Raw genomic sequence first — 26173 nt, forward strand, 5'->3', positions numbered from 1 at the left:
GGAATATATGTGAACGTGCAAAAAGTGCAAAGTAACAGTCTAACTTTTTGAGTTTGAAAGAATGAAAAGAAAGAGTATGATTACTAGGAATCCCTCAGGAAAAAAAAAAAAGGCAGCAATACCAAGTTTTGTCGCTTGGTGGCAGCACACCAAAGAAAACCAAAATACTTGCGCAAGCCCGCGAAATTTCTTACCAGCACATACTCCTTTACATCTTTCATACAAGTGCCAGAATTCCTGGAAGGCTTTAGGTACTTCAGCAATTTAAGACAGGCACCTTGATTTTTAAGGCTACTCAATTCACATTCAAGTAGACATTAAAGGCTCAAAATCAAAAGAGCTTGACTTCAGTCTTTCCGACTGATGTTTACAGGTTCACCTACCTCCACCCAAATTGGCAGATGCACGCCAAATAGGACTGCTAAGCAGGTGGAACCATGGGCAAGCAAACAGAAGCAATACTTGAAAGCCTGACATCCCAACGGTGCTAACTGTTCATTCAAAGCAAACTAAACTGGGGACTTGGATTCAGACGCACGATCAATTTGGATTTTACCTTCTCCCCATGCTGTCAGAAAAGGCCTACCAACACACCAGAAAACTCATTACAGTAATTTAAACTTCTCCTACCAGCACCTCTTCCACCACCTGAAACTGCTGCCAGCACTACCCACAAAAAGGCAGCACCACCTGCAGTAAATACCCGACAGTGCTACTATCGTCAGTGACAATGAACCAGAACCAACAGTCTATCCATTTAAATAACTGATGTTAAGCAAAGGCTAGATTTAATTAAATTAATAATGTTCAATAATAATAATTTAATAAACACACCCAATATATGTTTGAAACTACTGCTACTGAAGCAGGAATGAGATGTAGCAAGAACATGAAGATCTGCTGGTTTCCGTCCCTTCTTATTAATATTGTAGCAAAGGCTCATTTACCACAGGGGTAAGGCAGCATAGCTGTCTTTCCTCTCAAACTGATCTTCTACACAGGCATGTACAAAGACATGCAAATTATCACGCTTTATTTCTGTATACCACATAAGTAACTTTATTTTGCACTATTTGTACTCTACATGTCAAACTTACCTACGGCTAATAAAAAATTACCATATGCTATCGTGTCATTAACACACAAGCTGCAACGACAGTTCTTTTAGATTTATTTTCTACGTATTAAGTCTTGACCAGTATCATTTCAAGATTTTAAACACAGTCATTTCTTAATAATGATCCCATGCAAACGCAACTAATAAAGTCTTTGTAGTACCATTATTTCTGTGCCATGCATAGGCTGGTATTATTCAAACACTGGACCTCTGGAACAAAGAATTTAAGAGAGCAGCCTATCCTCATTCAAGCTTTAGGAAGACTGAATCATCACCGTAAGCCAAGCATCAGGAAACACGCTCCACTCGATGGGAGGAGCGGCTGTGACCTGCAGAAGGTAAGTTACAGCAGAGCCGGTGAGCCTTCCCTCCTTCCCCTACCTGACCAAACAGCCTATTGCTGTCCCGCACACACGCGGCCTGCGGCGGCCCTTCGGACCGATCAGCCCTGCCAGAACCGCCCGCCCGGGGGACGCCGCCCAGGGAACGGCCCGGCCCGCTCCGGCCAAGCCGCGGCGAGGGAAAATGGAGCCCGAGGGGCGGCCGGCCGCGGGCGCCGGGCCTTGCCAGCAGGGGGCGCGCCAGCCTCACGGCCGGGCGGCGCCACGCGGGGAGGGCGGGGGCACCCAGGGGCACCCCGGCGGCGCTGGGCCCGCCGCGTTTTGGGGGATCAACAGCACGTACGGGCATCAGCTGCAAGGAAACGGAGCAAGCCGCTGTTGAGGGACAGAGCGACTACACAACTGTTGTGTATAGGCAGACACGGCCAGGGGACAGTGAACAACTCCCAAGTTTTGCCCATTAACATTAGTAATAAAAAAAGCAAGTTAGGGAAAAGGTGCTCCCGGTCCTTTTTCTCAGTAAACTTACTGCCTTCGGAAGGGAAAAAAGGATCCTGTGTCGCAACATGCAGCTTGATTTTGGTTCTGACTGAAGTGAAAAGGGCCAAGCTGAACAAATGCAGCACTTGTCGACAGACCGTCCCGTGCTCCCACCTCCCCTCTGCCGCTGCTCAGCGCCAAGCGTGACCTCAGCACACCCCATGCTCCTCAGCATTACCTGTAAAGGCAGATCCCCAGCCGAGGCGCCGATAACAGAGGGGAGAATGATCGCATTAAGAAAGAAAATAACACCTTGCCCCCGCCGCCACCACCCCCCCCCCCCCCCCCCCCCCCCGGCCAAACCAAATCAAACTAAACTCGCAATCCCAAGTCTCCTTTTCGATCCCTGCTATTAAGAGGGAAAAGAAGCCATTTATCAGCACATTCAAGACCTACCAGATAAGGTCTAGCCAACGCTGAAGCTCTATTAGGCTCAGTCTATTTGCAAAGGGAAAATGTTTGCCGATTTACTCATGTCCCAAGTTGCAGGATACACCAGCTTCCTAACACACTAGGAAAAAACAGTTTTCTATGTTTCAGAGGTACTGAAGAAGTAGCAGAGTAGAGTTACAGTATCCCTGGGTATTTTCTAGATCCAAATGGTGGAGCAATTTTCTTAGGCAATCCTCATTTTTCCTATTAAAAAGTGGCCTCAGCAAAACCATCAAAAGTCTAGCATCTTCTAATATTTAAATCAATTGCATTTTTGTCAGTAGAGAAAAAAAGAAAAAAAGACTCCATGCCCAATTTTAAAAGGAAGGTACTAAAATCCGATTGAATTATAGCAAAATAAATCTGGTTGGGGTGGTGGGAGGGAAACACTATCTTTTTCACAGGAATCAAAAGCTGGAGGCACATACTTGGTGTTAAGTACCTCGGCTGCTTAGGACAAGTGTAAATGAGTCATACCATCTGTACTCACATTCAAAGGATAGTCTGGCAAGATAGCAGGGAGAACACAAAGCAGTATGACGGCTGCTCTTAATGTTATGGAAGCAGTTAAGCTGCGGAGTAGAGGAAGACTTATTAGTTAAAATAAGAACTACCTACAGTAACAGACTCTGAACACCTTATTCTCTAAATTTGTAATTATTTGTAGAATTCTACCTAGTAATCTATAGTACTACAGAGATACTTATAGACTTACATATAAAGACACTGCAGAAGCTGATTAATGCTGTATTTCATATGAATATATTTGTCTCATAGAATAATGCAAGAGATTATCAAAGTGGAAAGTAAATAGATTGGAGCAAGAAGTCATTCCGGAACATCAATAATTCAGAAAGAAGCTATTTAAGATAACCATTTGTTTCGAAGCCAAGACAAAATGCATTGACAAAGGAAAAAAAAAAAAAACAACCTAAACCAACAGAATCAACATTGGCAAGTAGCCTTCTAAAGCAATTTGTGCTGAGCTGAGCTGAGTAAAAGCAATAACCACATCAGTAGAAACAACAAGGACCTTGCAAAGATGCGGTGTGAGACTAATCCCAGCAAAGGGGGCGGAAGTCTCATCCAAAAAGATGACTTGTGGCAGTATTTGAGCAAAGGCGGACAAAGCCATCACCAGCATTCGGAGCAACGTGCCACAGAAGGTTGCTATTCCCAGTGCAGCTGTGTGGATGGGGGACCCGAATTCATGGAAGTCATACCCAAGGTGTAAAGGCTTATCACAAAACAAATTACTAACACTAGAAAAACGTGCAAAGTTCAGGTTTCTTTGTTTCTCTTTTAAAAAAGTGCTGGAAACTTGAAGTACATGGAAGGCTGAAGTTACTAGCATTATTTTTGTTGTAATAAAAGCAATATATTTTAAAATACAAAACTAAGCTTTACTTTGGATATCAGGATATGTAAGCTGACAAATTTGGTGCCTAATGCTCCATCTTTACATCGTATGAGATCTTGTAATACTAAACGATGCTGAAGACAGTTTCAGCATAGCACAAACACATGGCTTATTTATGATGGTTACATTTAAACTAGAGTACTTACAGGAAGGACACCAAGTTCTCCCAAAGATATTCCTGGGTATCTCAGGGGCTGGGAGGAGGAGAATAAATATCCATCTGCTGTTCCAAAATCCTTGTGATAATTTGTTTATATTTACATCGAGCTTTGAGAAGCATTAAATGTACAATTAATTTAAAATGGTATCTCACTTTCTCCTGATATTTTCATGCCTTCATGTAAATAAGAGACAATAAAATTGTTCACTACCTTAAAAAAAATAAATCTGATCCGCTCATGTTGGTTTATTTACTTGATCTTCTGATCTTTTTGTTGGTTAAAATCAGGCATATTATTTCACAGCATTCTGTAGGTTATATTAATAGCATTTACAATTCCCAGCAGGTTTAGCAGCAGCAGATATTCACAAGGATGTCTGCCTCCAGTAATCACAGTTCACGAGTACGTACATTAACATAAAACTAACATCATTAATACGTTATGTCCAGCTGTGAGCTGAGTCGATTTGGGGGGAGGAAAGGAGGTGAGGGGGTGGGAGGATGCTATGCCATACCATTTCCTCAGTGACTATCTATTTACCAAGGACTACCACTCATTGGAGATTCACAGGCAAACGAAGCAGTAACTCAATCTGTTTCATTATGAATCAGCAGAACTGCCAGAGATCATGGCAAAAGTATGATACCATTTTAAAATAAAAGTAGATTGCAAAATAGATTTAAGAGCACTCCTGCTATTGAATCCTACGTAATGATTTGCTACTCAGAAAAAAGCTTTGAACTTGAACAGTTCCCTGGCAGAAAACAAGAGGTCAAGTAATGAATCTGCAAGCCTAGAGAATCGTCAATCTGTGAAGCATCCCAAATGGCATAGGTGAAAACACATGTTGATCCTCTGATGTTCACACCACTATTAAAAATAAAAAATTATCAAGGCAGAAGATGAGTAAGATCCTCTAGGGATTCCAGAAACCTTTACCTACATGTTATTTCAGTGTGTGCAAATGTATCTCTTCAAACAATAAATGCATATAGAAAAAAAGATGTATCAACTTTAAAATTTCTTATGACACACCTGGGATTGATACAGCTTTTAAAGCAAACTACTGCCGCTCAGATACCATTTTTACAGTCCTTAATTTCACTCTTACAATTCTTTTTGTTAAGTACTTCAGAAAGAATTCCAATTTAAAAATTTGAGAAGAAAGCAAAGCAAGCAGAAGATGAGTTCTGATCTGACATTAGCAGAGGACAGAAAAAAAGGCAGACAATAGCATTGCTCCTTAAGCTGAGGGAACAAATCTTTAAATACTATTTCGCACATCTTTTAGCAAGGTAATTATCAGGATAAAAATAAGGTAGCCTGCTATGAGTCACAACAGTTCATATATAAATCAAACCGTAACGAAATTTCACAACCAGGACACATTTTTTAGAAGCTACAGGTACTTTTCAAAAACACTGTACTTTAGTAAAACCAGAAGAGAATAATGCTTTCCAATCTGTACAGATGCTTGTCATATTCAAAGCAGAGATTACAATTCAAGAAGTGATGCTCATACACACTGAAATCAAAGAAGAAAACACAGGTTGAGAGCTATTTGAGTCCACTTGTGTCCACAGTAGGTTACAGTTTGGCTTCACAGAAACCTCAGTGCTTGGAACACAAGAGGACCGAACAGCTAAAACCATTCAGATTATTACTATGAACAGTGACTTTCTGGTACATAGCTGTCACGTATTTTAGAACATCCACAAGAAAACTGCAGTTAAAAATGGGTATTGGGCAGAGGGAGGAAAGCATTGCATACTTGAGGTATCTGCCAAGGAGCAAAGATCAGACTTGATCAATAGTATTTTTAGGATAGCAGGGTGCCAGCTGCTGAAGGAATCTTGTACAGCACATCACCTTTAAGAATCTGGTTTTTAATTCACGTGTTTTAATCATCACAATTTAATTTCCACGTGTTTGAATTTTAAAATTTCCAGTCAACCTAATATGAGGGTAGGAAAAAACAGGAAGAAGGGTTAGGAGCATTTTAGAAAATATTGCGAATGTACACATCCAAAGAATTATAAAACATAAATCCTATTTCAAACAAAAAAAAATGAGTTTACAAAATTAAATTGATAGGCACAAGAAGAACGCCTACTAGAAACATTAGCTCATGCACCAGCAGGAACAAATCATTTTAGGCAAAAACCTCCTCGGAGTTCTTTCCCCCTCTGAAAGGAAAGCAGCATATTTTAAAAGAATATTTCTAGAGTAATTTTTGAAAGCAAAAATAGAAGTGCATCCAAATGGCCCCAGTGGATCTTTGATAAGGAAGTGCTGTAACACCTGTGGATTAACAGTGCAGTCATTTCTCTACTACCAGGGCCAGCAACCCAAGCAGCAGTTGCTTCTTAATCCTATTGACTATGTCTTCAAAATGCCATTAAAAGAAAAAAAGGCAGAAAACCATAGCAAAATATATGGAATAAGCAGCACTTTGAATACACTTAAGAGTCTGCAATTTCATATAAACATTTCCAGCACTGCTAATGCACACTGTTTTTTGTTGCCTTATCAGCCTTGAGGCTATTGTTAAAGGACAAAAACATGGCTTTAAGGTGGGACAGGAGAAGAGTCAGGATCAACTATTTCCCTTGGAACAGAGGTGTTAACTATATCCATACAAGCTTTTGACACAGCTCAATGATCTATAGCTTTTATTTCCCCAAAACACAAGCTGTAAAAGAGAACTGGTCAGCAGACTGAGGCACATTTTTCAGCATATAGATGTAGCAACACCTCACCTTACAGGAGGCCCAAAACAGTCAATGACAGGTCAGATATCTGAGCAAAAAGCATGATTTGTATTTTCCAGTTCAGTGGGGTTCCATGGGAAAGGCAGATGATATTTCCACACACTTCAGGACTTTCTTCCTCTAGGGAAGAACCCAGTTGCTTGGACGGGATGCACAGCCCAACAGCCAAACAACTCCTTTACCTGCACTCGGCCAACTGCTTAAAGCTTAAGTCATGACTGTCGCTTCCACGTGAATGCAAAATTGGCATTACCTGCCACACACAAGTGCCATAGCCAATTCCACTACATCATACAGCCGGCAAAGGGAGCAAAGTCAGGTGCCTCTGACTGTTAGAAGCTGGTCATCTTCTGTATCTGGTCAGAGGACTGGTGTGCATAATAGCATAATTTTTAAGTTCAGCAGAACGTGGTCATTACAGAAAAACAGGGATTTTTGCGAAGAAAACTAAGGAGTAACAAATTATTTTAAAAAGTTACTACATTTCACAGACAGTGGAAAACTGAAACGGGTGTCAAAAAGACAGGTTAACTATTACAGCTAAACCCATCTGCACAGTGGACACAGACATTCCCAGGAAAATTAATCCCAGCTATGTAATGCCATGAATCTAAAGCAGATCACTTAAATGAAACCAAGACCTCACTCATTTATAGGTAAAGTGGCATTACATTGACTAAACTGAATTCACTTCCAAAGTACATTCGGTCACCTCCAAATACATAGTTACAGTGCTCTTAAAGTTAAATAAAATAAGTCAGATTTTTCCTTGACAGACAGGAACCCAAGGAGAATTGTGCCACATGAAAATTTAACGTTTTTCACTTCTTCAGGGGTAAGAAGGATAGAGGTTGGATGGAAAAATGTTAGGAGAAGATGATCTTCTGAACACAGAACTGAAAAGTGGCATGCACTAAACAGGGTGTGATCCAAAAATCACCAAAATCAGAGACAAAAGAACCACCCTATAAAATGAATATTCCAGTGATTGTACCACATCTCTTGACAGGAGCGAAGCAGTGCTGCAGCAATTTCTCTGCTCTCAGTCCTAGACTGCTTAAATCCCTCCACAGGGAGGAGACAAGCAAGCTACCGCTAAATACTTGCGAAGAATACACTGCCTCACCAGGCATACACCTCCCCAGAGCACACAGCCAACTGCTTTACTAACACTTTTTCAATGATTTTCTAACTGTGTTTAGTTGAAGGGCAGACCCAGGCAAACCAAAGTGAATTATCTTCGTTTGTATTTTTGCTTTTTGGATGCATTCAAACAGCATGCAATAACTTTTACGATGCATTAATTACTTCACTTTTATTACTTTTCCTGTACTTTTTAATTTATGACTTCATCAGGGCACTTCATAAAAACAGAAAAAAATATTTTAGGTTGTTTTAATTACATGTGCCACTAATTAAAAGGCTTCAAAAAATTTAAGCAGTTGTTGTCTGAAGGAAATATTACGCGCAGTTAGTGAGCCGAATCAATCAGGGGTTGGCCACAAAGTCTGTCAAAATTTTAGGATTAGTACAATTCTGTCAGATTCCCTTCATAAGAGAAGCTTTTCTTTTTCCCAGCTTCTTCTAGTTTTCCACACTGAACAAACTGAGTAAGAGGAGTAACTGTGAAGAAAATACCATTTGTTCCAGAAGAGGCTACTGTTGTCTAATGCCGCTTTCAAACAGTGAACTTTCACAAACTCGTTCCAAGTGCTTAGCTCATGACTTCCGTCCCTGAAGCAGTTCGAATTCAATCCTTCAGTAACAAATATATACTACTTAAGCATTATTTTTTTTATTCTTTGAATGCAAGTAGATGCTATACTTAGATCTTAACAAGCTATATTCATGTATTTCCCTAATGTAATTTTTAAATTAAAAACTTCCCTGTCCTATTCTCTACATCCTCAAGCTGAACATTCCCTCAAAATTCCCACAATCCATGCCAATAAACCACACTGAAAATAGATTAACCTTTTGTCTAGTCTTATCACCGAGAACCTTTGTACAACATAATACAAAAAGCACAACAGAAAGTACTCCATATAAGACAGGGAACATTAAGTACAGGATAGTAAAAAAAATTACCATATGTCATTTAATTTGCAACGCTGAACCTGATTTTTAAGCACTAATAGCCACATAATACAGGTGTTCTCAAAACTCTGCATAGTCTTAATAACTTTCATTTATTTCAGCATAGCAAATAAGATTCCACTATCCTCTCATATTCCCTCTTCTTACAAAGAAAATCTAGACTCAGATACTTAGGTAAGCTTTCTTAAATATCAAACTACTTAATAAAGTATTTTGCAAAGAGTTAATAAATGTTTGTCAGTCTGGTTTTTCCCCTCCTGCATCCCCATGTTCATTTGTTTATGTTTTACACTTACAACATGAGCAGCACTAATACTATCCTCCAGTCACCTGCTCTACAGCCCACAGCAGAGACAGCTGACCTCATGAAGCAGCCCCGAACAACTGCCTAAGATTTCTAGGCAAATACAAAAAGAAAAAAAAAAAAAAAAAAAAAATTGAAAATGGTGCTGATGAGCAGTTTCAAGAACAAGTATGAAGCAGAGGCTGTAACCTGACCTTCGCTGAGTCTTCCCTCTTCTAAGAAAATGATGAGGGCTAACGACTCTAACTTAAGTCTTCTTTATTCTTTGCTTTTTAGCTCAAAATACAAAGATAAATTGTAACACACATACAGGTGATATGTAGACAACTATTTGTGTGGAGACTATTGAGTGCAATTTTATTATACCCTTATTTTTCATGGTAGTTATTCCCAGTGCATTCTTATAGTCAAAAGACATGCTCAACTTTTTTTTTTGTTAAACCAAGCTTTGTAGTTTTGTCATTGTTTATTCCAGAAAATTAAACCAGAGTTAAATGCATGAATAGCTTCATCCATAACCCACTGAATTAAACAGCTTTGGAGAAGGATCAAACTGGGAAATAGAATGAAGTGAGGAATGGTCCATCTTGATAAGGTTTTCATTAATAGCAATTCAAAATGCTATCTTTTCTAGCTGCTGATAAAAATATTTGCACAACCAATGAGTTTATGTTGTGTTATCCATACAACCATACTGGGTGACATGTGCAATATAAAACAAGTTTAACTACTATTTTATATTTCAATTTCCTATAGAGCTGAGATGAAAAAATTCCTTCCATTACAGAAGACTTCAATTTCTTGTCATACTGACATGCTTCATTAATTACTATTTGTAGAGAAGTGACCAATTACTATTTTAGTTTATTTCAACTCACTCATTTTTCTACAAGCGTATTTTCTCATTAGATATTTCCCTACCCGAAGCGTACATCTCTGTGCAAGGAGATAGAGGGATCACTAGTCACAACAGGCACGACTCCAAGCTGTCACTGGATGGTGTCCAAGAATTAGAGCTGCACACACAGAAGCACAGAAGGGAGTTAAGAAGTTGAAGGGCTTTCTGTCCATACATGTTTCTATGAGGGAAAAGGCTGCAGCAAGTTCAGACTACTTTTGGCATACAGTTTTCAGGTAACTGGACTACCTGAACATGATCTTATACTTCCATTGTAACTTCTTCAGAAAAGTTGGAAGGCAAGAGAAAGTCTTTTTGATGTCATTTTCAGCGCTGCTGTTGTGAAACTATGAGTAGTAGAACACGTGATCAGCCTAAGAGGGGAGAAAAAACAACTTCAAAATGCAAAAGTGGCACATAGTTGTCATATGGGAGATGGGAAAAAGCTGAGGGTCTTGAAAGGCAGTGCATGTGGTAAACAAGTATGTTACGGAAGAACTTGTCTTGTTTCAGTGTTTTCATAGTCTGTGTAAGTTAACACAAGATGTTATAAATAGAAGCAGACATCCTTAAGACCCTAGGTTCTCTCACAATCAAAGAAGAATTCACAACCACACTCAAACTCCAAAACCATCAGGAACCAGACAAGAAAATTACTCATGTTGCCAAGTTTCAAAACACATTCTAAGAAGTTTCAGGCCAACGGCATTAAACTTACTTTCCCAGAGAGAGGGGTCCCAAGGCAGACTACACTGAAGTTCCACCACTCACCCCCCGAGCCTCCATACCAAAAGATGCCCATGGAAGACACTTCTTCTGTGACTGCAGGAAGACATTAGAGTAAGTTTATCTGAGCCAAAACACTCCTTTCTAGTTCCCACTTAGTAAAACTTTCAAGGAACAACTTTGCAGTCACATCAATTTGTCTCTCCCCTCCCTTTTCACCACCTTGCACAAGAAAAGAATGAAGGACTGCTTAAGCTCAGCTGCAACCAAATACCAAACCACGGCCTTAGGCAGCAGATTAGAAGCCAGTGAGTTTCAATCATTATTGTTAGAAACCTTGCAAATGAAAAAAAAACCCAAGGAGAAGCACGTCATTAAACTCCATCCTAAAATTATGAAACTCTTACCTTCTCATGAAAATTTCCTTACTCCACATGACTTTAAAGATCAGGGTTCATTCAGGCCACATACTCCATTCCTCAAACACACATGGTCCTACTGTACACCAGAAATGTATTAGCATTCAGTAGTTCATGTATCTGTATTTTCTTCTCCTATCTGTTAGCTGGAAACGCTGATCTTTGCTGTCATGGATAATTTCCAAGTCACATAATTAGTACAGCTTTGGCTGTTAATTAACCTCTTAAAAGAAGAGCAGAGTAACAAGAAAAACATATCCTAATGTTTCTGCCTGTACTGAATCTGCCCTGTTACAGATCATTTTGTTTCTTATGTAGTGAAAAACACAAGACAGTGCAAATGTACACCAAAGCAGTTGCCACCTCACTTCTGCAGCCACACCACTCACCATGCAAAGTAAGAACCTGGCATTTGAACAGGCATGCTGTGACAGTGCGCTGCTTCACAGCCATGCTACACGTCACTGCACTCCATGGAAGAGTAGGTCGTGAAATCTTTAGGTCAAATTACATCATTCCAACAATTCCTCCTCTTTCCTTCAATTAGCCGTCCTACTTTTATAAGTTACTTTTCCCCAAAAAAAGTGGTGTCAGGCAACAAAAGGGATGCACTAGTGAGCACTGTAGTCACAATATATACAAAAAAAGGGGGGGGGCTTTTGTGAACATGTCTAACATGTGTATTTCAGTAAGGGCAAGAAGGGCTCCCACAGCGTAGAAGGCTGAACTCCAGCAGACGCCTCTGAGATCTTTCCTGCAGGCATACTCACTCCGTCTTTGGGTTCAGTTAACTGTGGCCAACTGCTGCCACAAGACCGAGCTTGAGGCCTAGAAGATTTATTTCTGCTTGTGGTCATTCAGGAGGCAAAGAGCCAACTTTCTAAAGAACCTACACCAGAACAACAGCTCCAAAATGACTTTGCAACACCTCCAACCAGCATGGAAGAAAGCACTGCTAATACTGGTATGGCAAGCTTCCAGGGAAGGAGAGCTGAACTTCTCCTCTGGCAGTCTACAGACACCGCTGGCATTGCTATCCCTCCTATCATTCGAACAGATACTATTTCTTTGGCTTATATAATCTCCAGTGAAGAACTTTATAGAAGGAAATGTATCTCACTGCTCCCCCATGTAAGCGGTTGGATGTCAAGACGGAAACCAGTGCGATACCATAAATGCTTGTGGTGTTTTCTACAGCCCTTGCAATAGCAAGAGAGCGCCTTCCAGGAGAAGCTTAGGTTGGAATGCAAAGATGTAATCAACAGCTTTTTAACAGTCATGCTAATTTTTCTGCAAAACTCTACTACTTGTGAGCACAGAGTCATGAACCACGGTACTTCTACTTTGATGGTAGTAGTTATTCTTTAATTATGTATGCAATAAGTTTAATACTTGAACGATTACTGAAGCAGTTTTAACACATATGCAGAGCATCGCAAGAATTTTATCAACCTTCAGGTGACAAAACCTCACAACTAATCTGATCAGATGCAAACTATGAAAAGCATTTTTATTAAGCCATTTTGGCTTGTTAAATGTTTTGAGTTAAAAAAGCAAGCCAATTCACAATGTGCAAAGTTGAAGCCCTTTCAAAAATAAAAGATGTGGCTGCATGCAGCTATATTTGCCCCTTCCAACATAACAAATTTGATATACTTGACTCAAACCCATTTTTTACATCTCTGGGTAGAAAAACAGGAGAAGGCATTATCGTCCCTATATTATTCAGTGTTAGATCGAGATTATAGATGCTGGGAGAGTCCCCTTCCTATGCTGTGCAGCACATAGAAAAATTAAAAAATGCCTTTACGTTATTGCAAACAGAGCTCCACAGGGTAGCTGGATACCTGTTGGGTTTTGGATGATCCTTGACTACAAAGTTCTGAAGTTCATCAGAAGAGCAGCTTTGATGTTCACTGACACCGATAATCTGCAATATCCTAACCATTTTTGTCCTTGTTCTCACTCTAGTGCCTTACAAATCTCTTCTTCACCTTTCTTTTGCTCTCATTATGAAAAGCCTTCAAAGAACCCCTCTCTTGAGCTCCATTTCTTCTGGAGTACAGTAACTGACTATTTACATCCCTGATTGCAGCAATTATAATTTGTTAAATTATGGTAAAAAGAAGAATAGACAAATGTCTATGGACAAGCCATAAAATGTTGCTTATCCTTCACTTGAAAAGTTGTACTTTAATAGACTTCTCAGTCTGTGATCTAAGTAGTGTTAGATAATAATCTTCACATGGCTGTGTGCTTGTGGATGGAAAAAAACCCAGAAAACATAATATCATGGGGTATGAGTGGAAGAAATAAATGTTGAGCTGAGGGTGGTTACTACAGGATTAGGAATAATGCAAGACGGTAATGGCATTTGCAACCTTGCAGGTGACAGAGAAGTAAGAAGTGACAATGTTCTTCTACAAGACCTCCTTAATACTGAAAATTATCTCCCAGAACGAAAGAACACTATTAAAAATAAAAAAGGCAACAGATACAGCAGAGCTGTAAAACGAAATACTGCTCCTGGAACAGAGACAGGAGCAAAGGAAATCAAAGCTATCTGGCAGTACCAATACAGGGTTCTAATTTGGCAGAGACTGCACAGCAACACAATATTAAGCATAAGACCTCTTTCTATTGATCCTCATGTTTTAGCAAACGTAGCAAGAACTGAACAGAACCCTGCAGCTACAAAGGAACAGAGGCAAAGGGTAGGGAATTCCATCAACGTGCTATTTCTGAAGTGTCCTTATACCACGACTCAGGACATTTCACTAATTCAAAACAATGAGTAATAACATAACCAGGAAAATGTTAGCATCTTGTTTTTCTTCATCTGCTTACTTTACATGTGTTTTTCCTTCATTTTAACTAACCAACAATACTTTGTGGGGTGACGCTGGTGAGAAAATGCAGTGTAAGCAGAGGTAGAGAGAAAGCAACAGACACCATATAGAGATCTGAGGCAGGAAAGACATTGAGTGCTCAGGATGAAAAGAAAGACTTTGCATATACTACCCGCCCACTATCATGAGCAATGGACAGAAGAAGCAGAGGACTTAAAGATGTGACAGGGAAGGAGAGAATACCAGCTACCCCTAACATGATACAAAACTGAGTCTGCAACGATGGATTTAAATTACAACATTATGCATTAGTTACAGATTATGTTAGCATCTAAATAACTACAGAACTTCCTGAAAGTGCCGTTCCCCGCCCCGTCCCCAGTTCAGCTGTCTATGACTCAAGAAGGTCCTTCAGCTATAAGCTAGGCTGATCCTTGGTCCCTTGTGTTGTCTTCTTCTAGACGACCAGGTTCCTGAATGGAAGTTTCAGCTTCCTCCCTGTTAGAGGTACCAGCATAGATGGAGCTATCAAAATGTAGAAACCAAACAACAAAACCTTGAAACAAAACAGTGAATTCTTCACGATTGCTAGAAATTGTGTAAGCTCTAAAAAGGCTCATTTTGGCCTCAATGCTTTAACTATTGCAATTTCATTCTCATTTTGTCATGCTGTCTAGAATGCTTGCTTGTGTCCCCTTCCCTTCCTTCATTAAGGTACTGTTCTATCTTCACTTTGCCAAAGTAAAAAAATCCATACGTACCTATGCTGCCTTCTCTGCACTGGATGGAAGTGAAGTACAGGGTTTCAGCACCAAGTGAAAGTGAAGCTCAGGTATAATTGCATGATTGCAGAATGACCAAGAACAACTTAGATGCAAATACTCATCAGCTGGAATTAGGAAGGCCATTAAATGCCAGGTCATTGTTCGAAAGTACAGAAACATTAAACACTTAGGATGGCTTCACAGCAGTTCAGGACACGGGCAGAAAAAGACTAACCCATGCGAACAGGCAAAGCCATGTACAAAACCTGAACATTCACTAAGTTCTCCTAATATAAGTCAGTTTACAATTAAGAGGCGTTCTTTCCTTCTTCCTACTCTGGGGCAGGAAAGCTTGCCCCGCCTCCCATTCCTGTAAATGTAGTTCTGAAGTTTAACAACATAAGCTTAAGCAAAGTGGTTTGGTTTTTTCTCTTTTTTTTTTTTTTTAACCCAAAACTCCAGTGTTAGAATAAGCAGACCTTTGCTTCACACTTTTCAAATTCAAATACAGTTTTAGTAATTTAGTGAGAATAACCTTTAAGTGTTAAGGCAGTCCTAAATAGGTAGGCTTTAGTCACGTAAACAACAATCTACTTACATGGTATTGTTCACCCAATTCACATACATACATTACTGTAGAAATAATCAATGAAAATCTAAGATACCCAATCGACAGCAAAAAGCATCGTAGGAGAGAAATCATTAGGTGCTTCAGCCAACAAGTAGTTCCTCAATCTACAAGGATGACACAGACCAACTATTTTGCCTCCCTTTCATTTGCATATCACTGCTGGTGCTTCCTCTTTAACTCTCTGTACCCACACAGATGGCTACAAGTCTCATCCTCCCTTCTCTCTCAACTACTCAGTCCCACCATTCTTGCGTCAGCTCTAGTTTTTGTGCTGAAATGGGTCGGTGCTGTATAATTCATCAACACCTGAGCAATCACAACTGAATTAACACGGTTAAACTGGTATGTTCCCACCCCTTGGAGAAAGTGCTAGTGTCATTATGAAGGAGAGGAAGAATAACATTCCCTGATTATTTCAGAGCTTACATATTAAGATTCTGTTCTCATTTGCACAAAGGATAGCACCAAGACACCTTATTTCAGATTCATCTTCAAATGCCAGATTAGAACTTGTCCTCCAGCCCCAACAATGAAGGGAAACAAATCCCCCAAGAATCAGCACTGTAAGCATGCTCCCAGCACTTAGCAATGGACTTTGTTTATTTTTTTTATTGATGTGAAATGTTTTGTGATTTGTACTATGATACAGGTTATTTAAACATTATAAATAACTTTGAAACAGTTAGTCACTGTAACTAAGGCAACGAGTCTCCCACTCAATTTCCAGAAATAGGAATAGAGGAATAGAGGTATGAACAAAATAAAAAGTTGGCAGGAGCAAGAAAACAAGTGATCAGATATTAGTTTGAGCTCAGGAAGGTCCATCTGACTAGAGAAAAATAAAAGGTACAGCAACTGAAAAACAAACCAGCCGATAAGATGAAGTGGAGGTTATGAAGTGTGTAACACCGAAGATATTTAATTTCGGTCCTCTTATTTCACAATGCATTTCAGTGAATGGCAACAATGACAAAAAATTGGGAATGTAACAATCCACATCATATAGCAGATTGCCAGTTCAGTCTTAACAGCTACTAGTTTCCTACAGAAATCATCGGCTTTTTTGTGGGTGCTAAGGAAGTCACTTCTTCATAGGCAAGCGCACATTTGCCTCATTTTTTCCCCCTGATATTTGCCTCCAAGTAACGATCACAAGCCTTCGATGCTATCTACATGAATAGACCTTTATACTCTCACAGAAGGCCACTGAGTTAACAGGATCTGCCATAAGGATCTGACTGCAGAATCAAGGCTTGCTTTGTTTCTCCCCCACCTTTTTTTTTCCCCTCCTTTCCCTTCTTTTTTTTTAAAAAAAAGTTTATTTTCTTGACTGAGAAGAGCCGCTTGTTCACAAGCCAGAAGTTCCCAAGCTATCATCAGGGAATCTGAGTCCCCAAAACAAACACGTGGTAGAACCAGGTTCTCTTAACACATTCTAACGGAAGGGCTGGTAATTACTTCATATAACAAGATAAACGGAGTTCAAGTTACTCAAAGTTTTCCATCCATTAAAGAAACTATCTGTTCAGTGCATATGAGTTCTTAGCCTGGGAACATGAGAATTAACAGTAAGACTTAAGGTGTCTTGATAAGTATTACAACTTCCTAATTTAGTTATCTTGCATACAGTTAAAACAGATTAGATGGAAATTTTAGGAAGAACATATGATGGAGAGAGAATAGAGCACAAAGAGAGGTTCTCAACTTTGACAAAGATTCCTGAAAGTAATGTTTTCTTAAAGAACAGTAACTGTGAAGAAATTTCTACCAAAAAAAATTAAACACATAACTCATTAGTCTATGTCTAAACAGAATTTGTAGAGCAATACCACGTAATTCCATTCCTACCATATCCCTCCCTCATCGAACAGCAGCAGCTCCTTTTCATCACCACAGGAGACCATTCCTCCTCTTAGTGTAACAAGGAAATAGTTGGGACATTTATTGTTGGCATGAATTCTAAAAGAATGAAGTCTAACACTGGCAGTAGTGAAAATAGCAACCATAGAGGCATTCAAAGTGTTCACTATGACACTGCAAACATTTGCTTAACTGCCAATTGAACAAGATCCATCTTAGCTGAGAGAAAGATATAAATGGGCAATAAAGAAGTCAGTGCTCTCACTGTTCAAGGACTTTCAAGATAAGTGGTCACTCTAATATCCTCATGCAGTTGTTCATACTCCGATCCTTTCCACTCACATCTGACTTCTGGTTATAAATGCACTGCTTCAAGCAGAGCCTAGGAGTCATACAGAAAAATCCCATACAAATTCCTTTCAAATGCCAATTATTATCGGCCCTAAGATTCCTTCCTACTACATATTTAAGATCCAGAGAAAACAGGAAACACATAATCAAAACTATGATGTACTGAAAGAAAAATATAAAGCTTTACCAACTATAATGACGCCGCATCCAATGAGCTTTGCCACTAATAGTTATGTAGATCTAAAATGAAATTAAAAAGATTCAGTCACTTTCGATCAGAGCTTGATGCATTTCAACAAAACTATACCAAAATGTAGGCTCATGCTAGCCTAAAAGGTGACCTGTAGGTACATACACAGGTAAGGCTTGTAATAGAAAAGGAGCGAATCCCTCGGTTGTTAGGCAATCCAAATTTCACCTACCCACTAAGAAAAACAAGGCTGTCAATTACTCCTTAGGTGTAGAGAAAGACTAACTTGCAACCATTTAAAGCAAGAATTTACCTGTTCTGAGAAAGTTAATGGACCTAGAAACTATGACTGAATAGCAAAAAAAAAAAAACCCAGAAGACACTTAGCTTTCACATTCAGCTATGCAGAGTTGAGAGAGCTTTTATACAGGAGACCAAGGCATACCACAATGGAGACTCACAAGCAAGTTACTCCTTTTTCTTCCTCCACCCCACACCTCCCCCCCAAAAAAGGTCTGATAAAACATCAGTGAACCTTGACGTACACTTTGCTTTCAATGCAGTTTCTTAGAGGAGACTACCTCAGCGTCTCAGGAAGAAACAAACTTTTATAGCCTCCCTCTCACTTGGCATTTCAGTAGTTATAGCAGCTTCTCATCTAGAACATCCTGGTATACAAGCACCAATCTATGAAGACACTATGAAGACAAACAAACTGAAAAGCAGATACCTTAATCATAAGGTACACTTACTGTATTTTTCATCTCTACCTTGAATTTGCAGATTTGCTTCCTCTGTTTTTGAACATGTCCGCCCAACATTGCACAACAAACCAACAGCAACGAGAACAATCTACAGCTTCTAACTTGACACTTGAATGATTGTTCTTTGTACCTCACAGTACAGTTCGCTGTTGAGCATTACAGTTATCAACTTTGGTCAATATAGTTCAATTTAGCTTCAAATGCAATTTTTGCAAGTATGGCTTATGGGCTTTATTTTGATACCTAACATGCTTTGAAAGCAAACATAACTCACTTCTGAAAGTGCAATATATGCCCCAAATTATTTCAGAACTTCAAATTATATCCCTACCTCGCAGGATGACAAAGCAATAAAGCTCAAGCAGTGTTAACACAAATTCGTAGATAATGTACCTGCTGGCTGCTTGCGGAACCCAAGGAAAGGCCTACTCTTCTCAGTGCATGGAAAACCTTTATTCTGAAAGTTAAACATATCAAATCAGCCTCCAAAGACAACCAAATATTTGAGCTTCACAAACACATTAAGTATCTGTAGGATCAAAGTTTTGTTGATCAGTTTACTGAGTAAATTAAATCAACTGCAAGCGGAACTGGGATTTTACCTTCTGAGCTCAACTAAGAGCCTCAGAGCAGAACTTCTCACCTCACTGTAAGTTCTCAAACACTGCTTCTACACTAGCTTGCAGTAACTTGAAAACTAAACTAAACCAAGTGTAAGAAAACGTCAAGCTGCTTGTATGCCCTAAATCTGCCTCTCCCGCATTCTGACATTTAAATAAGGAACACAGAGCCCTTCTACATCAAAGAACAAAATCAACAGGTTTATGTTGATCTTGAAAAAAACCTTGAGAATTACATTAAATACTTGATTTCGTAGAATTTTCATTCCAGAAAGTTACTAATCTGTCTGACTGTTGTAGAAGGAAACTAGGAAATCACTTCCCTCCTGCGTAGGAGCTGAACTGTACAAACAACAGAGCAGTCTTTGCACTCCCCCATGAAATAGAGCCCCACTGAAGCCGGACGGACTCACTACAGGGACTACAAGTGCACATGACAATTCACTGTATTCTCAATGAACGCATCGCTACGAAGCGGACTATATGGTTCAAGCAAACAAGAAGCGCGGTTCATGAAATGCTGAAGAGAAACACCTCTACTTTCACGTACTACCACAGGCTGGTTTTTATAATGAGCAGGTGATGCTATAATCTTAGCGCAGCATCTAGTCCTGAAGTCAAGACATCTTGCATCACACTGCACAAGAACACTGACCTGGAGGAATTCTCTGTAACTGGCAAAACAGAGATATTTCACGTTAATGGGATTCCTCATGATTTTTCGCATTCTTAAAGAAAGCAATTTTAACAGAATTTAGTTTTTAGTAATTGATTTATCAAGCCACTGACACTTACCCAGCAGAAATACAGCTGCTGCTAAAAATCACTCCCTCTACCAAAGCCTCTTCCAAACCAGCACTCCCCTCCCTCCCTCTACCCAACCCCCTTTTAAGTGAACAAATACTTCAGTTCCTGGTGTATCAGAGCACCTTCAGAGATCCATGAAGCCTCTAAAAAAATCCACCTCATACTTCTGAATTAAATCTTGCATTACAATAGAAGCTGAAAGCCTCACCACGCATTAGTCTGTCAGACCAGTGGTCCCACATGGTCCAGTATGTCACCTCAGCATCAGTCAATATAGCAGGATCCTTCCCAGAAGAAAAGTTCTGAAGTACAGTACTTTCACGTTAACATAATCACAATGGGTTTTTGTGAGCCATTTCACAATGATCACTTGCAGAAAAGTTGTATTTCTTGGTTTCAACAGAAAGGCTTATTTAATAGAGGAGATGAACAGGAGTTCATTTCTGTGGAGAGACTCCCATAGATGAACAGTAGTGAAGCTTAAAAGAAACTCAGCTCAAAAACACTAAGTGTATTCTAAGGTCCACAATCCTTGCTCATTCATAGATGAAGTTCTAAAGAAACATGAGACTTCACTAAGTTTACATACAACACTGCAGGACATAAAGATGCCAGACCCATACTGCTAAACGTTTTTTAGAACAAAATCCCAAGAGACCATGCAACCGAAATGTAAAGAGACAGGTACATGCAGACCGACAAAAGGACGAGCAGGTAACGATGAGCTGATGCTGATCAGCATGACAAACAGACAGAGGGTACCAGTTGCCAAACCACTTGCAAGTTTCTAGGTGGTTTTTTTTTTTTTTTCTGTGGGGCTTTTTTTTGGGGGGGTGGGGTCTCTAAGCATTACAGTGAGTTATCTTAAGGAAGAGCACCAAGGAGACCACTAACAGGGTGTACGAGTTTTCACAGAGAATTTGGTCTAACACACATAAAACCACCAGAAAATACATTTTCTAGAAAGCATCTTTTTCACGCAGCAACCTGGCAGAGCAGACCCTCCCACCTTTGTATCTTGGTACTGCACAGGAGACAATAGGTAGGACAGGAGAGACACCAGAGAAGGACAGAGCAGCGAAGACAAGTATTTTTCATAAGCCGGGATGGAAACCGAAGAGTCTGGCAAACAAAGAAGGGTGTGATGCGATGGAAGCAACAAACCACTACAGGCACGAAACCCCTTCTGTTTTCCAGAAGGGGAGCACGGGCTGGGGGAAGGTTTGTCAAGACCAACAGAGAAGAAGGACGCCGCAGCCGAACAAAAGATTTTAAAGGCCTGGAAGGGAAAGGTGGTGCGCGAAGGAACGAGCAGGCGGCTCTTGGGCACGTGAAACTGGGAACGGCAGCACGCCCGGGTCTGGCTCCGGGCGGAGGGGAGCTAGCTCCCGTCCCCGGGCACGCCGCCTTCCGCCGCGGCTCCCGAGCCCCGCGGCCGGCTGCCTCCAGACCGGTCCCCTCGCACCGGGCAGTCCCTCAGGCCCGGGCTCCACCGCGCCACCCCAGCGGCGCCCGCAGACACCTTTCCCTTTCCAAAACACAGACGCAGGGCAGGGCTGGCCCGAGGGAGCCCACAGACCCCCTCCTCACCCCTCCGGGGCCTCTCCTCCACTCCCGAGGCGGGAGGGAAGCAGGGACCCGCAGCCGGGGCAGCCCCGCGCGGGCAGGGCGCCGTCCCTCCCTCCGCCCCAGAGCCGGCCCGCCGCCGCCACGGGGAGGGGAGAGCAGGGCAGGGCAGGGCAGAGGGCGGGCGGGCTCCCGCGGCCACCTGTTAGGCCCGATACCTGCGCGGGGCGGCGGCCCCCGCCCGCCCACAGGGACCGCCGACGGGGCACCAGCGCCCGCATCGGGAGCACATGGCGTCTCCCGCCGCCGGGCGGGCGCCACCCAGCCCCGTCCCTGCCGGGCCGCGGCAGCAGCCATGCTGCCTCCCCCTGCCCGCCGCCTGTCACACACAGACACACACACAAGCGCACCACAGCGCGGAGGGGGCGGGGAAGGGCGCGCAGCCGTCGCGCCCGGCGGCACCGGGAGAGGAGGGAAGAGGAGGGGAAAGGCGGGCACCGGCAGCCGCCCCCGCGCACCCACCTGCTCGCGGAGTTTGAGGAACACCATGGCGAGGCCGCCACACCGACCGGCCGCCGCCGCCTCCGGCCACCAACGACTCGGCTCCGCTCGCCGCCCCGCCCCCTCTCCGGCCACGCCCCCCTCCTCGCCCGCCGCGGCCGCCGGCGCCACCCCGCGCCGGGGCCCTCCCGCCGAACTCGCTGGCGGCGGCGCGCGGCGGGCTCGCCAGGGGCGGGGCCTTCTCCTACACCGCCCTCCCGGCCCCGCCCCGGCGCCCCGCCCCGGCGCTCTCCCCGCGCTCCCGAGGAGCTTCCTGAATTAACCGCCCGCCGGCATCAAAGGCGCCCGCCCGCGCCGCCGGCCGCGGCCCCGGCCCGCACCACCAAGGGCGGTGCTGATTGGCCCGCAAGAGGCGGGGCGGAGTAAGGGCGGCGCTGATTGGCGGGGTGGGCGAGGCGGGCTGGCAGGGGGAGATAACGTGAGATGGGCACGTGGGGGCGGAGGGAGCAGCGGTTTCGTTAGGGGTCGCCGTGGTGTCCCCAGGCCTGGGCTCGGCGACCTGGCGAGAAGAGCTCCCAGGATGGCGGCTGCCGGCGCAGCCGGGCTCGGGGCTCGGCCCCAGGCGGGAGCCCCCCGGCACCTCTCGGCCACGGGCAGCGCTCAGCCTCTCCTCCCCCCGGGGAAGGGTCCGGCGCCCACCCGCCGTCCTCCCGCCCTGTGCCCCCCCCCCCCCCCCGAGCTGGCGTGAGCCCCTTCGCTGCCGAGGGGCGAAAGCGTCGCCCTGCACCACCTATTTGTATCAGAAAGGTGTTGCAGAAGTACGGTCTCCTCTGCTTGCAGCTCTGCCGGCGGGGGGTGCGTTACGCTCCGGGGGTCACTCAGGCCCGAGGCGGGGCGGGGTGGCTCTGCGCTCCCTCCTGGCAAGGCGCCCGCCACAGGCCCTGGCTTCGGGTGTCGGTGGGCGCGGGAGGAAGGAGCAGCAGCAGCAGCATGGCCGGTGTCGTGCTGGGCAGCACGGACAGGCCCAATAAAGGCACAAAAAGCCCCTTTGGCAGATTATCAAATGGTGAGGTGGAGCGGCCATATGCAAGTAGAATACACAAGACAGTCAATTCTAAGAAGAGAAAAAATATTTCCCTATGTATTAAATGTTAATTTTTATGGCAGAGGACCAGAAGAGATGCCACCTGTGTAATTCGCATATTTTGAGACGTAATCGACCTCGTTTGGCTGGGACAGAACCACAGCCCAGCCATGCCAGGCAGGCCATTAGCAGTTTCAAGTCAGCCAGGGCAGCCGACCTGAGTGAGCTACAGGGGCAGCCCACACCATCATGTCATGGTCATTATAGAGGGGGAAGGTTTGGTGAGGAAGGGGAGCTCCTGTGGGGTTCCTGCCAGGGTTCCTCTTCCTGCTCCTCCTCTGGCTTCTCCCTGCTCCTGCGGACTGCTCTGCTGTTGATTGTGACTGCTCCATGCTCATTTGGCTGAGTTATAATTCTGCATACCTTTGTTGGTATTGGTGCTGTTTCATTAAATATGTTTTCAATTCTACACACGGGTCTGCTCTCCTTTTCCCGATTTCCCTCCCTGGCTGGTGAGGGGTTGTCGGGTGATAGAGCAACTGTTACAGTTTAGCCCCAGATATGGGCTAAATGTAGACAGTAATTTACTGGCTTGGTGGTGGGCCTCCGTCCATCAAACACAAAGAGCATCTTCATAGATAGGACTTTAAAAATCTCTTGTGAAAGGAACAAAAAGCAATGTACAGAACACTGAAATTAGATGAAGTTTTGCTCTTCAATAAAATAAGACTGCAGCCAGCCCAGTATGATAACTGTGATTTGGAAGGATTATTTTCTTCTGAACTTAGATTTCTTCCCCCAAAAAATAACAGACTGAAGAGACTGGGTGTTTTGGAATTGCATAATGCTGTAGACAATGCTGATGTGAATGTTTCAAGTTCCTTGACTTTCCTGTAGCTTCAAGGACTGTGACTTGTCCTTAACACTCCACGTGTAGCTAAATCTATTTAGACTTCAGTATTACCTTGAGAACAAAGGAAGTTTAATAAAGCAACTAAGTGTATTCTTGGTAAACACTCTGTGTTTTTGCCCCTGCTCGTGTGCTGCTTGTTGATTCCAATAGGAGCCTGGCACATGAACATATTTTGACGACTGGCAACATGAGAACAGAAGGGTTTTCTATAGGTGCTAGCTGTGGCAGATCTTTCGTTATCTTTGAATACTAGTGGCCTGATGGGGTGTGCTTGTTTATGTTATTTTATTTTAACCAGTTAAGATTGCAATCCTATTTTACCAAGCAAAGGAAGAAAACCTCAACATTGTCACACTCTCTAAATCAATTTTATTGACATCTAGATGTGTCCAGAAATGCTGATTATGGTAAGTACATGTTTTAGTTGATTCCAAATAACCCCCAATTTTAGTACTTGTACATTGTACCCACTTTTTGTTTGTTTGTGATTAAAAGCATATTGTATGCAAATATGAAACAGGTAGATTTTGAAACTATGCAAAAGGGTTGAGGACTGTGATGACAATGTGGTAAAGAGACTGATGGTTGTGGAAATTAGAGATAATTTTATCAATACAGTCAGTGAAGGAGAAAATGACATCAGGAAATGTTGCCTTTGTCTGTCCCCAAATTAGACTGCTCCTTTTCAAAGAGAAAATAGTGTCTGGGAGCTGATAAAGTTCTGCTTCCTCCTGTGTAGCTTATCAGTTTATGGAGTTACTCAGAAAAACACCTACTTCCAGTTCACTCACTGTTTAGAGTAATTTCTGTATGTAGACAAGTCATCATACATAAAAATGTTGCACCTGGAATCACTAGCACCTCTTGCAGCTAGGCACTGTTTCAGTAGGGGAAAGTGCGCTTTTTTTTTTTTAATTGGTTCTCTGGCTCCTTATGCCAATACTTGGGCTATAGCTGGAGACCAGGCCTGTTGGTCTTACCAGATGTCATCAACCCACTGAACTCTGACCCCAGATCATTGGGATTTTTCTGTGAGTTACAAGACAATATAGTATGAAAAAGTTTCAGTGGTAAAACATGGAAGTTACAATACTGATCCTGGAGATATCCACCTGTTTCAGTTTAAGCACGGGTGGTTGTTGAGATGGCTTGCATACGTGAAGGTCGATAATGCAGAAGTGGGGATTTTTTGAGCATTGTTTCCTTGATACCAACCAGTTGCATGTGGGTACTTTTTCTCAAGTCACGATACAAATTATTTTCCTGGTTTTATTCTGCATAAAACGGTCCAAATCGTTATTACAACTGGAACAAAAATAGAAGAATATCACCAACAATATTATCTGATTTATTAGTGTCCCACAAAACATGGTATTTGACTACAGAGCAATAGAAAGAATAAAAACCTCAAAAGTTAAATGTAACAGTGCTGTAAGGAAACGAGCACTTCTTGTTCACTTATTACCATATATTTAAGGGTAACTTCACCTATGTTATTTTTAAATGCTGTGTTACAAGGTAGGTAACTGTCCAGGCATCCCTTAAGAACAGTAACAGAATGTTTCACAGAAGTCCAAGTACTGATATACAAACATACTGAAAGACGCGACATTTCTGATAGTGTTCACAATATGCATCTGCAGAAGTCAGAAATTTCCACATAACTTTTTAAATTGGATGGTTTGTAAGTTATTAGCAACACAGCTCTCCTGAGGGCACGATTTCAGCAGAGTGCGACAGGCTTTAACTGCTTGGCTCCCATTAATGTTAATGTTAAATCTTCATGCTGTAACTTATCCCACAGTGTGTAACACTACCCAGTGTTTTAAAGATAGGACCATATGTGCTGCGCTGAAATACATAATGGGATCCAATTGAAGAGACCGTAGAAACCTCATACTGGAGATGTTTTGTGAACGCATCTGAAACACCCTCATGATTTATTTAGAATGCAGGAATGCCTGTATACTTAGCTCTTTCTAACCAAGGGTTTCAACCCCAGTGAAGTAGGTATATATTCTTTTTTCATTCTTCTACATGAGTAAAC

General features: G+C 42.4%; 1 protein-coding gene across 1 annotated transcript in view; it reads right to left on the reverse strand.

The window, feature by feature from the left end:
• ANKRD28 (ankyrin repeat domain 28) overlaps positions 1 to 22218 on the reverse strand; it is a 126816-nt gene extending 104598 nt beyond the window's left edge. Inside the window, exon 1 of the mRNA XM_086468135.1 lies at positions 22151 to 22218. Coding sequence (XP_086324261.1) covers positions 22151 to 22177 — 27 coding nt within the window. The 5' untranslated portion in view covers positions 22178 to 22218. The remainder of the gene's footprint in view (positions 1 to 22150) is intronic.
• Positions 22219 to 26173: the final 3955 nt, after the last annotated feature.

Source organism: Leptosomus discolor, chromosome 7, assembly GCF_034619465.1.
Source record: "Leptosomus discolor isolate bLepDis1 chromosome 7, bLepDis1.hap2, whole genome shotgun sequence".
Lineage (NCBI taxonomy): Eukaryota > Metazoa > Chordata > Aves > Leptosomiformes > Leptosomidae > Leptosomus > Leptosomus discolor.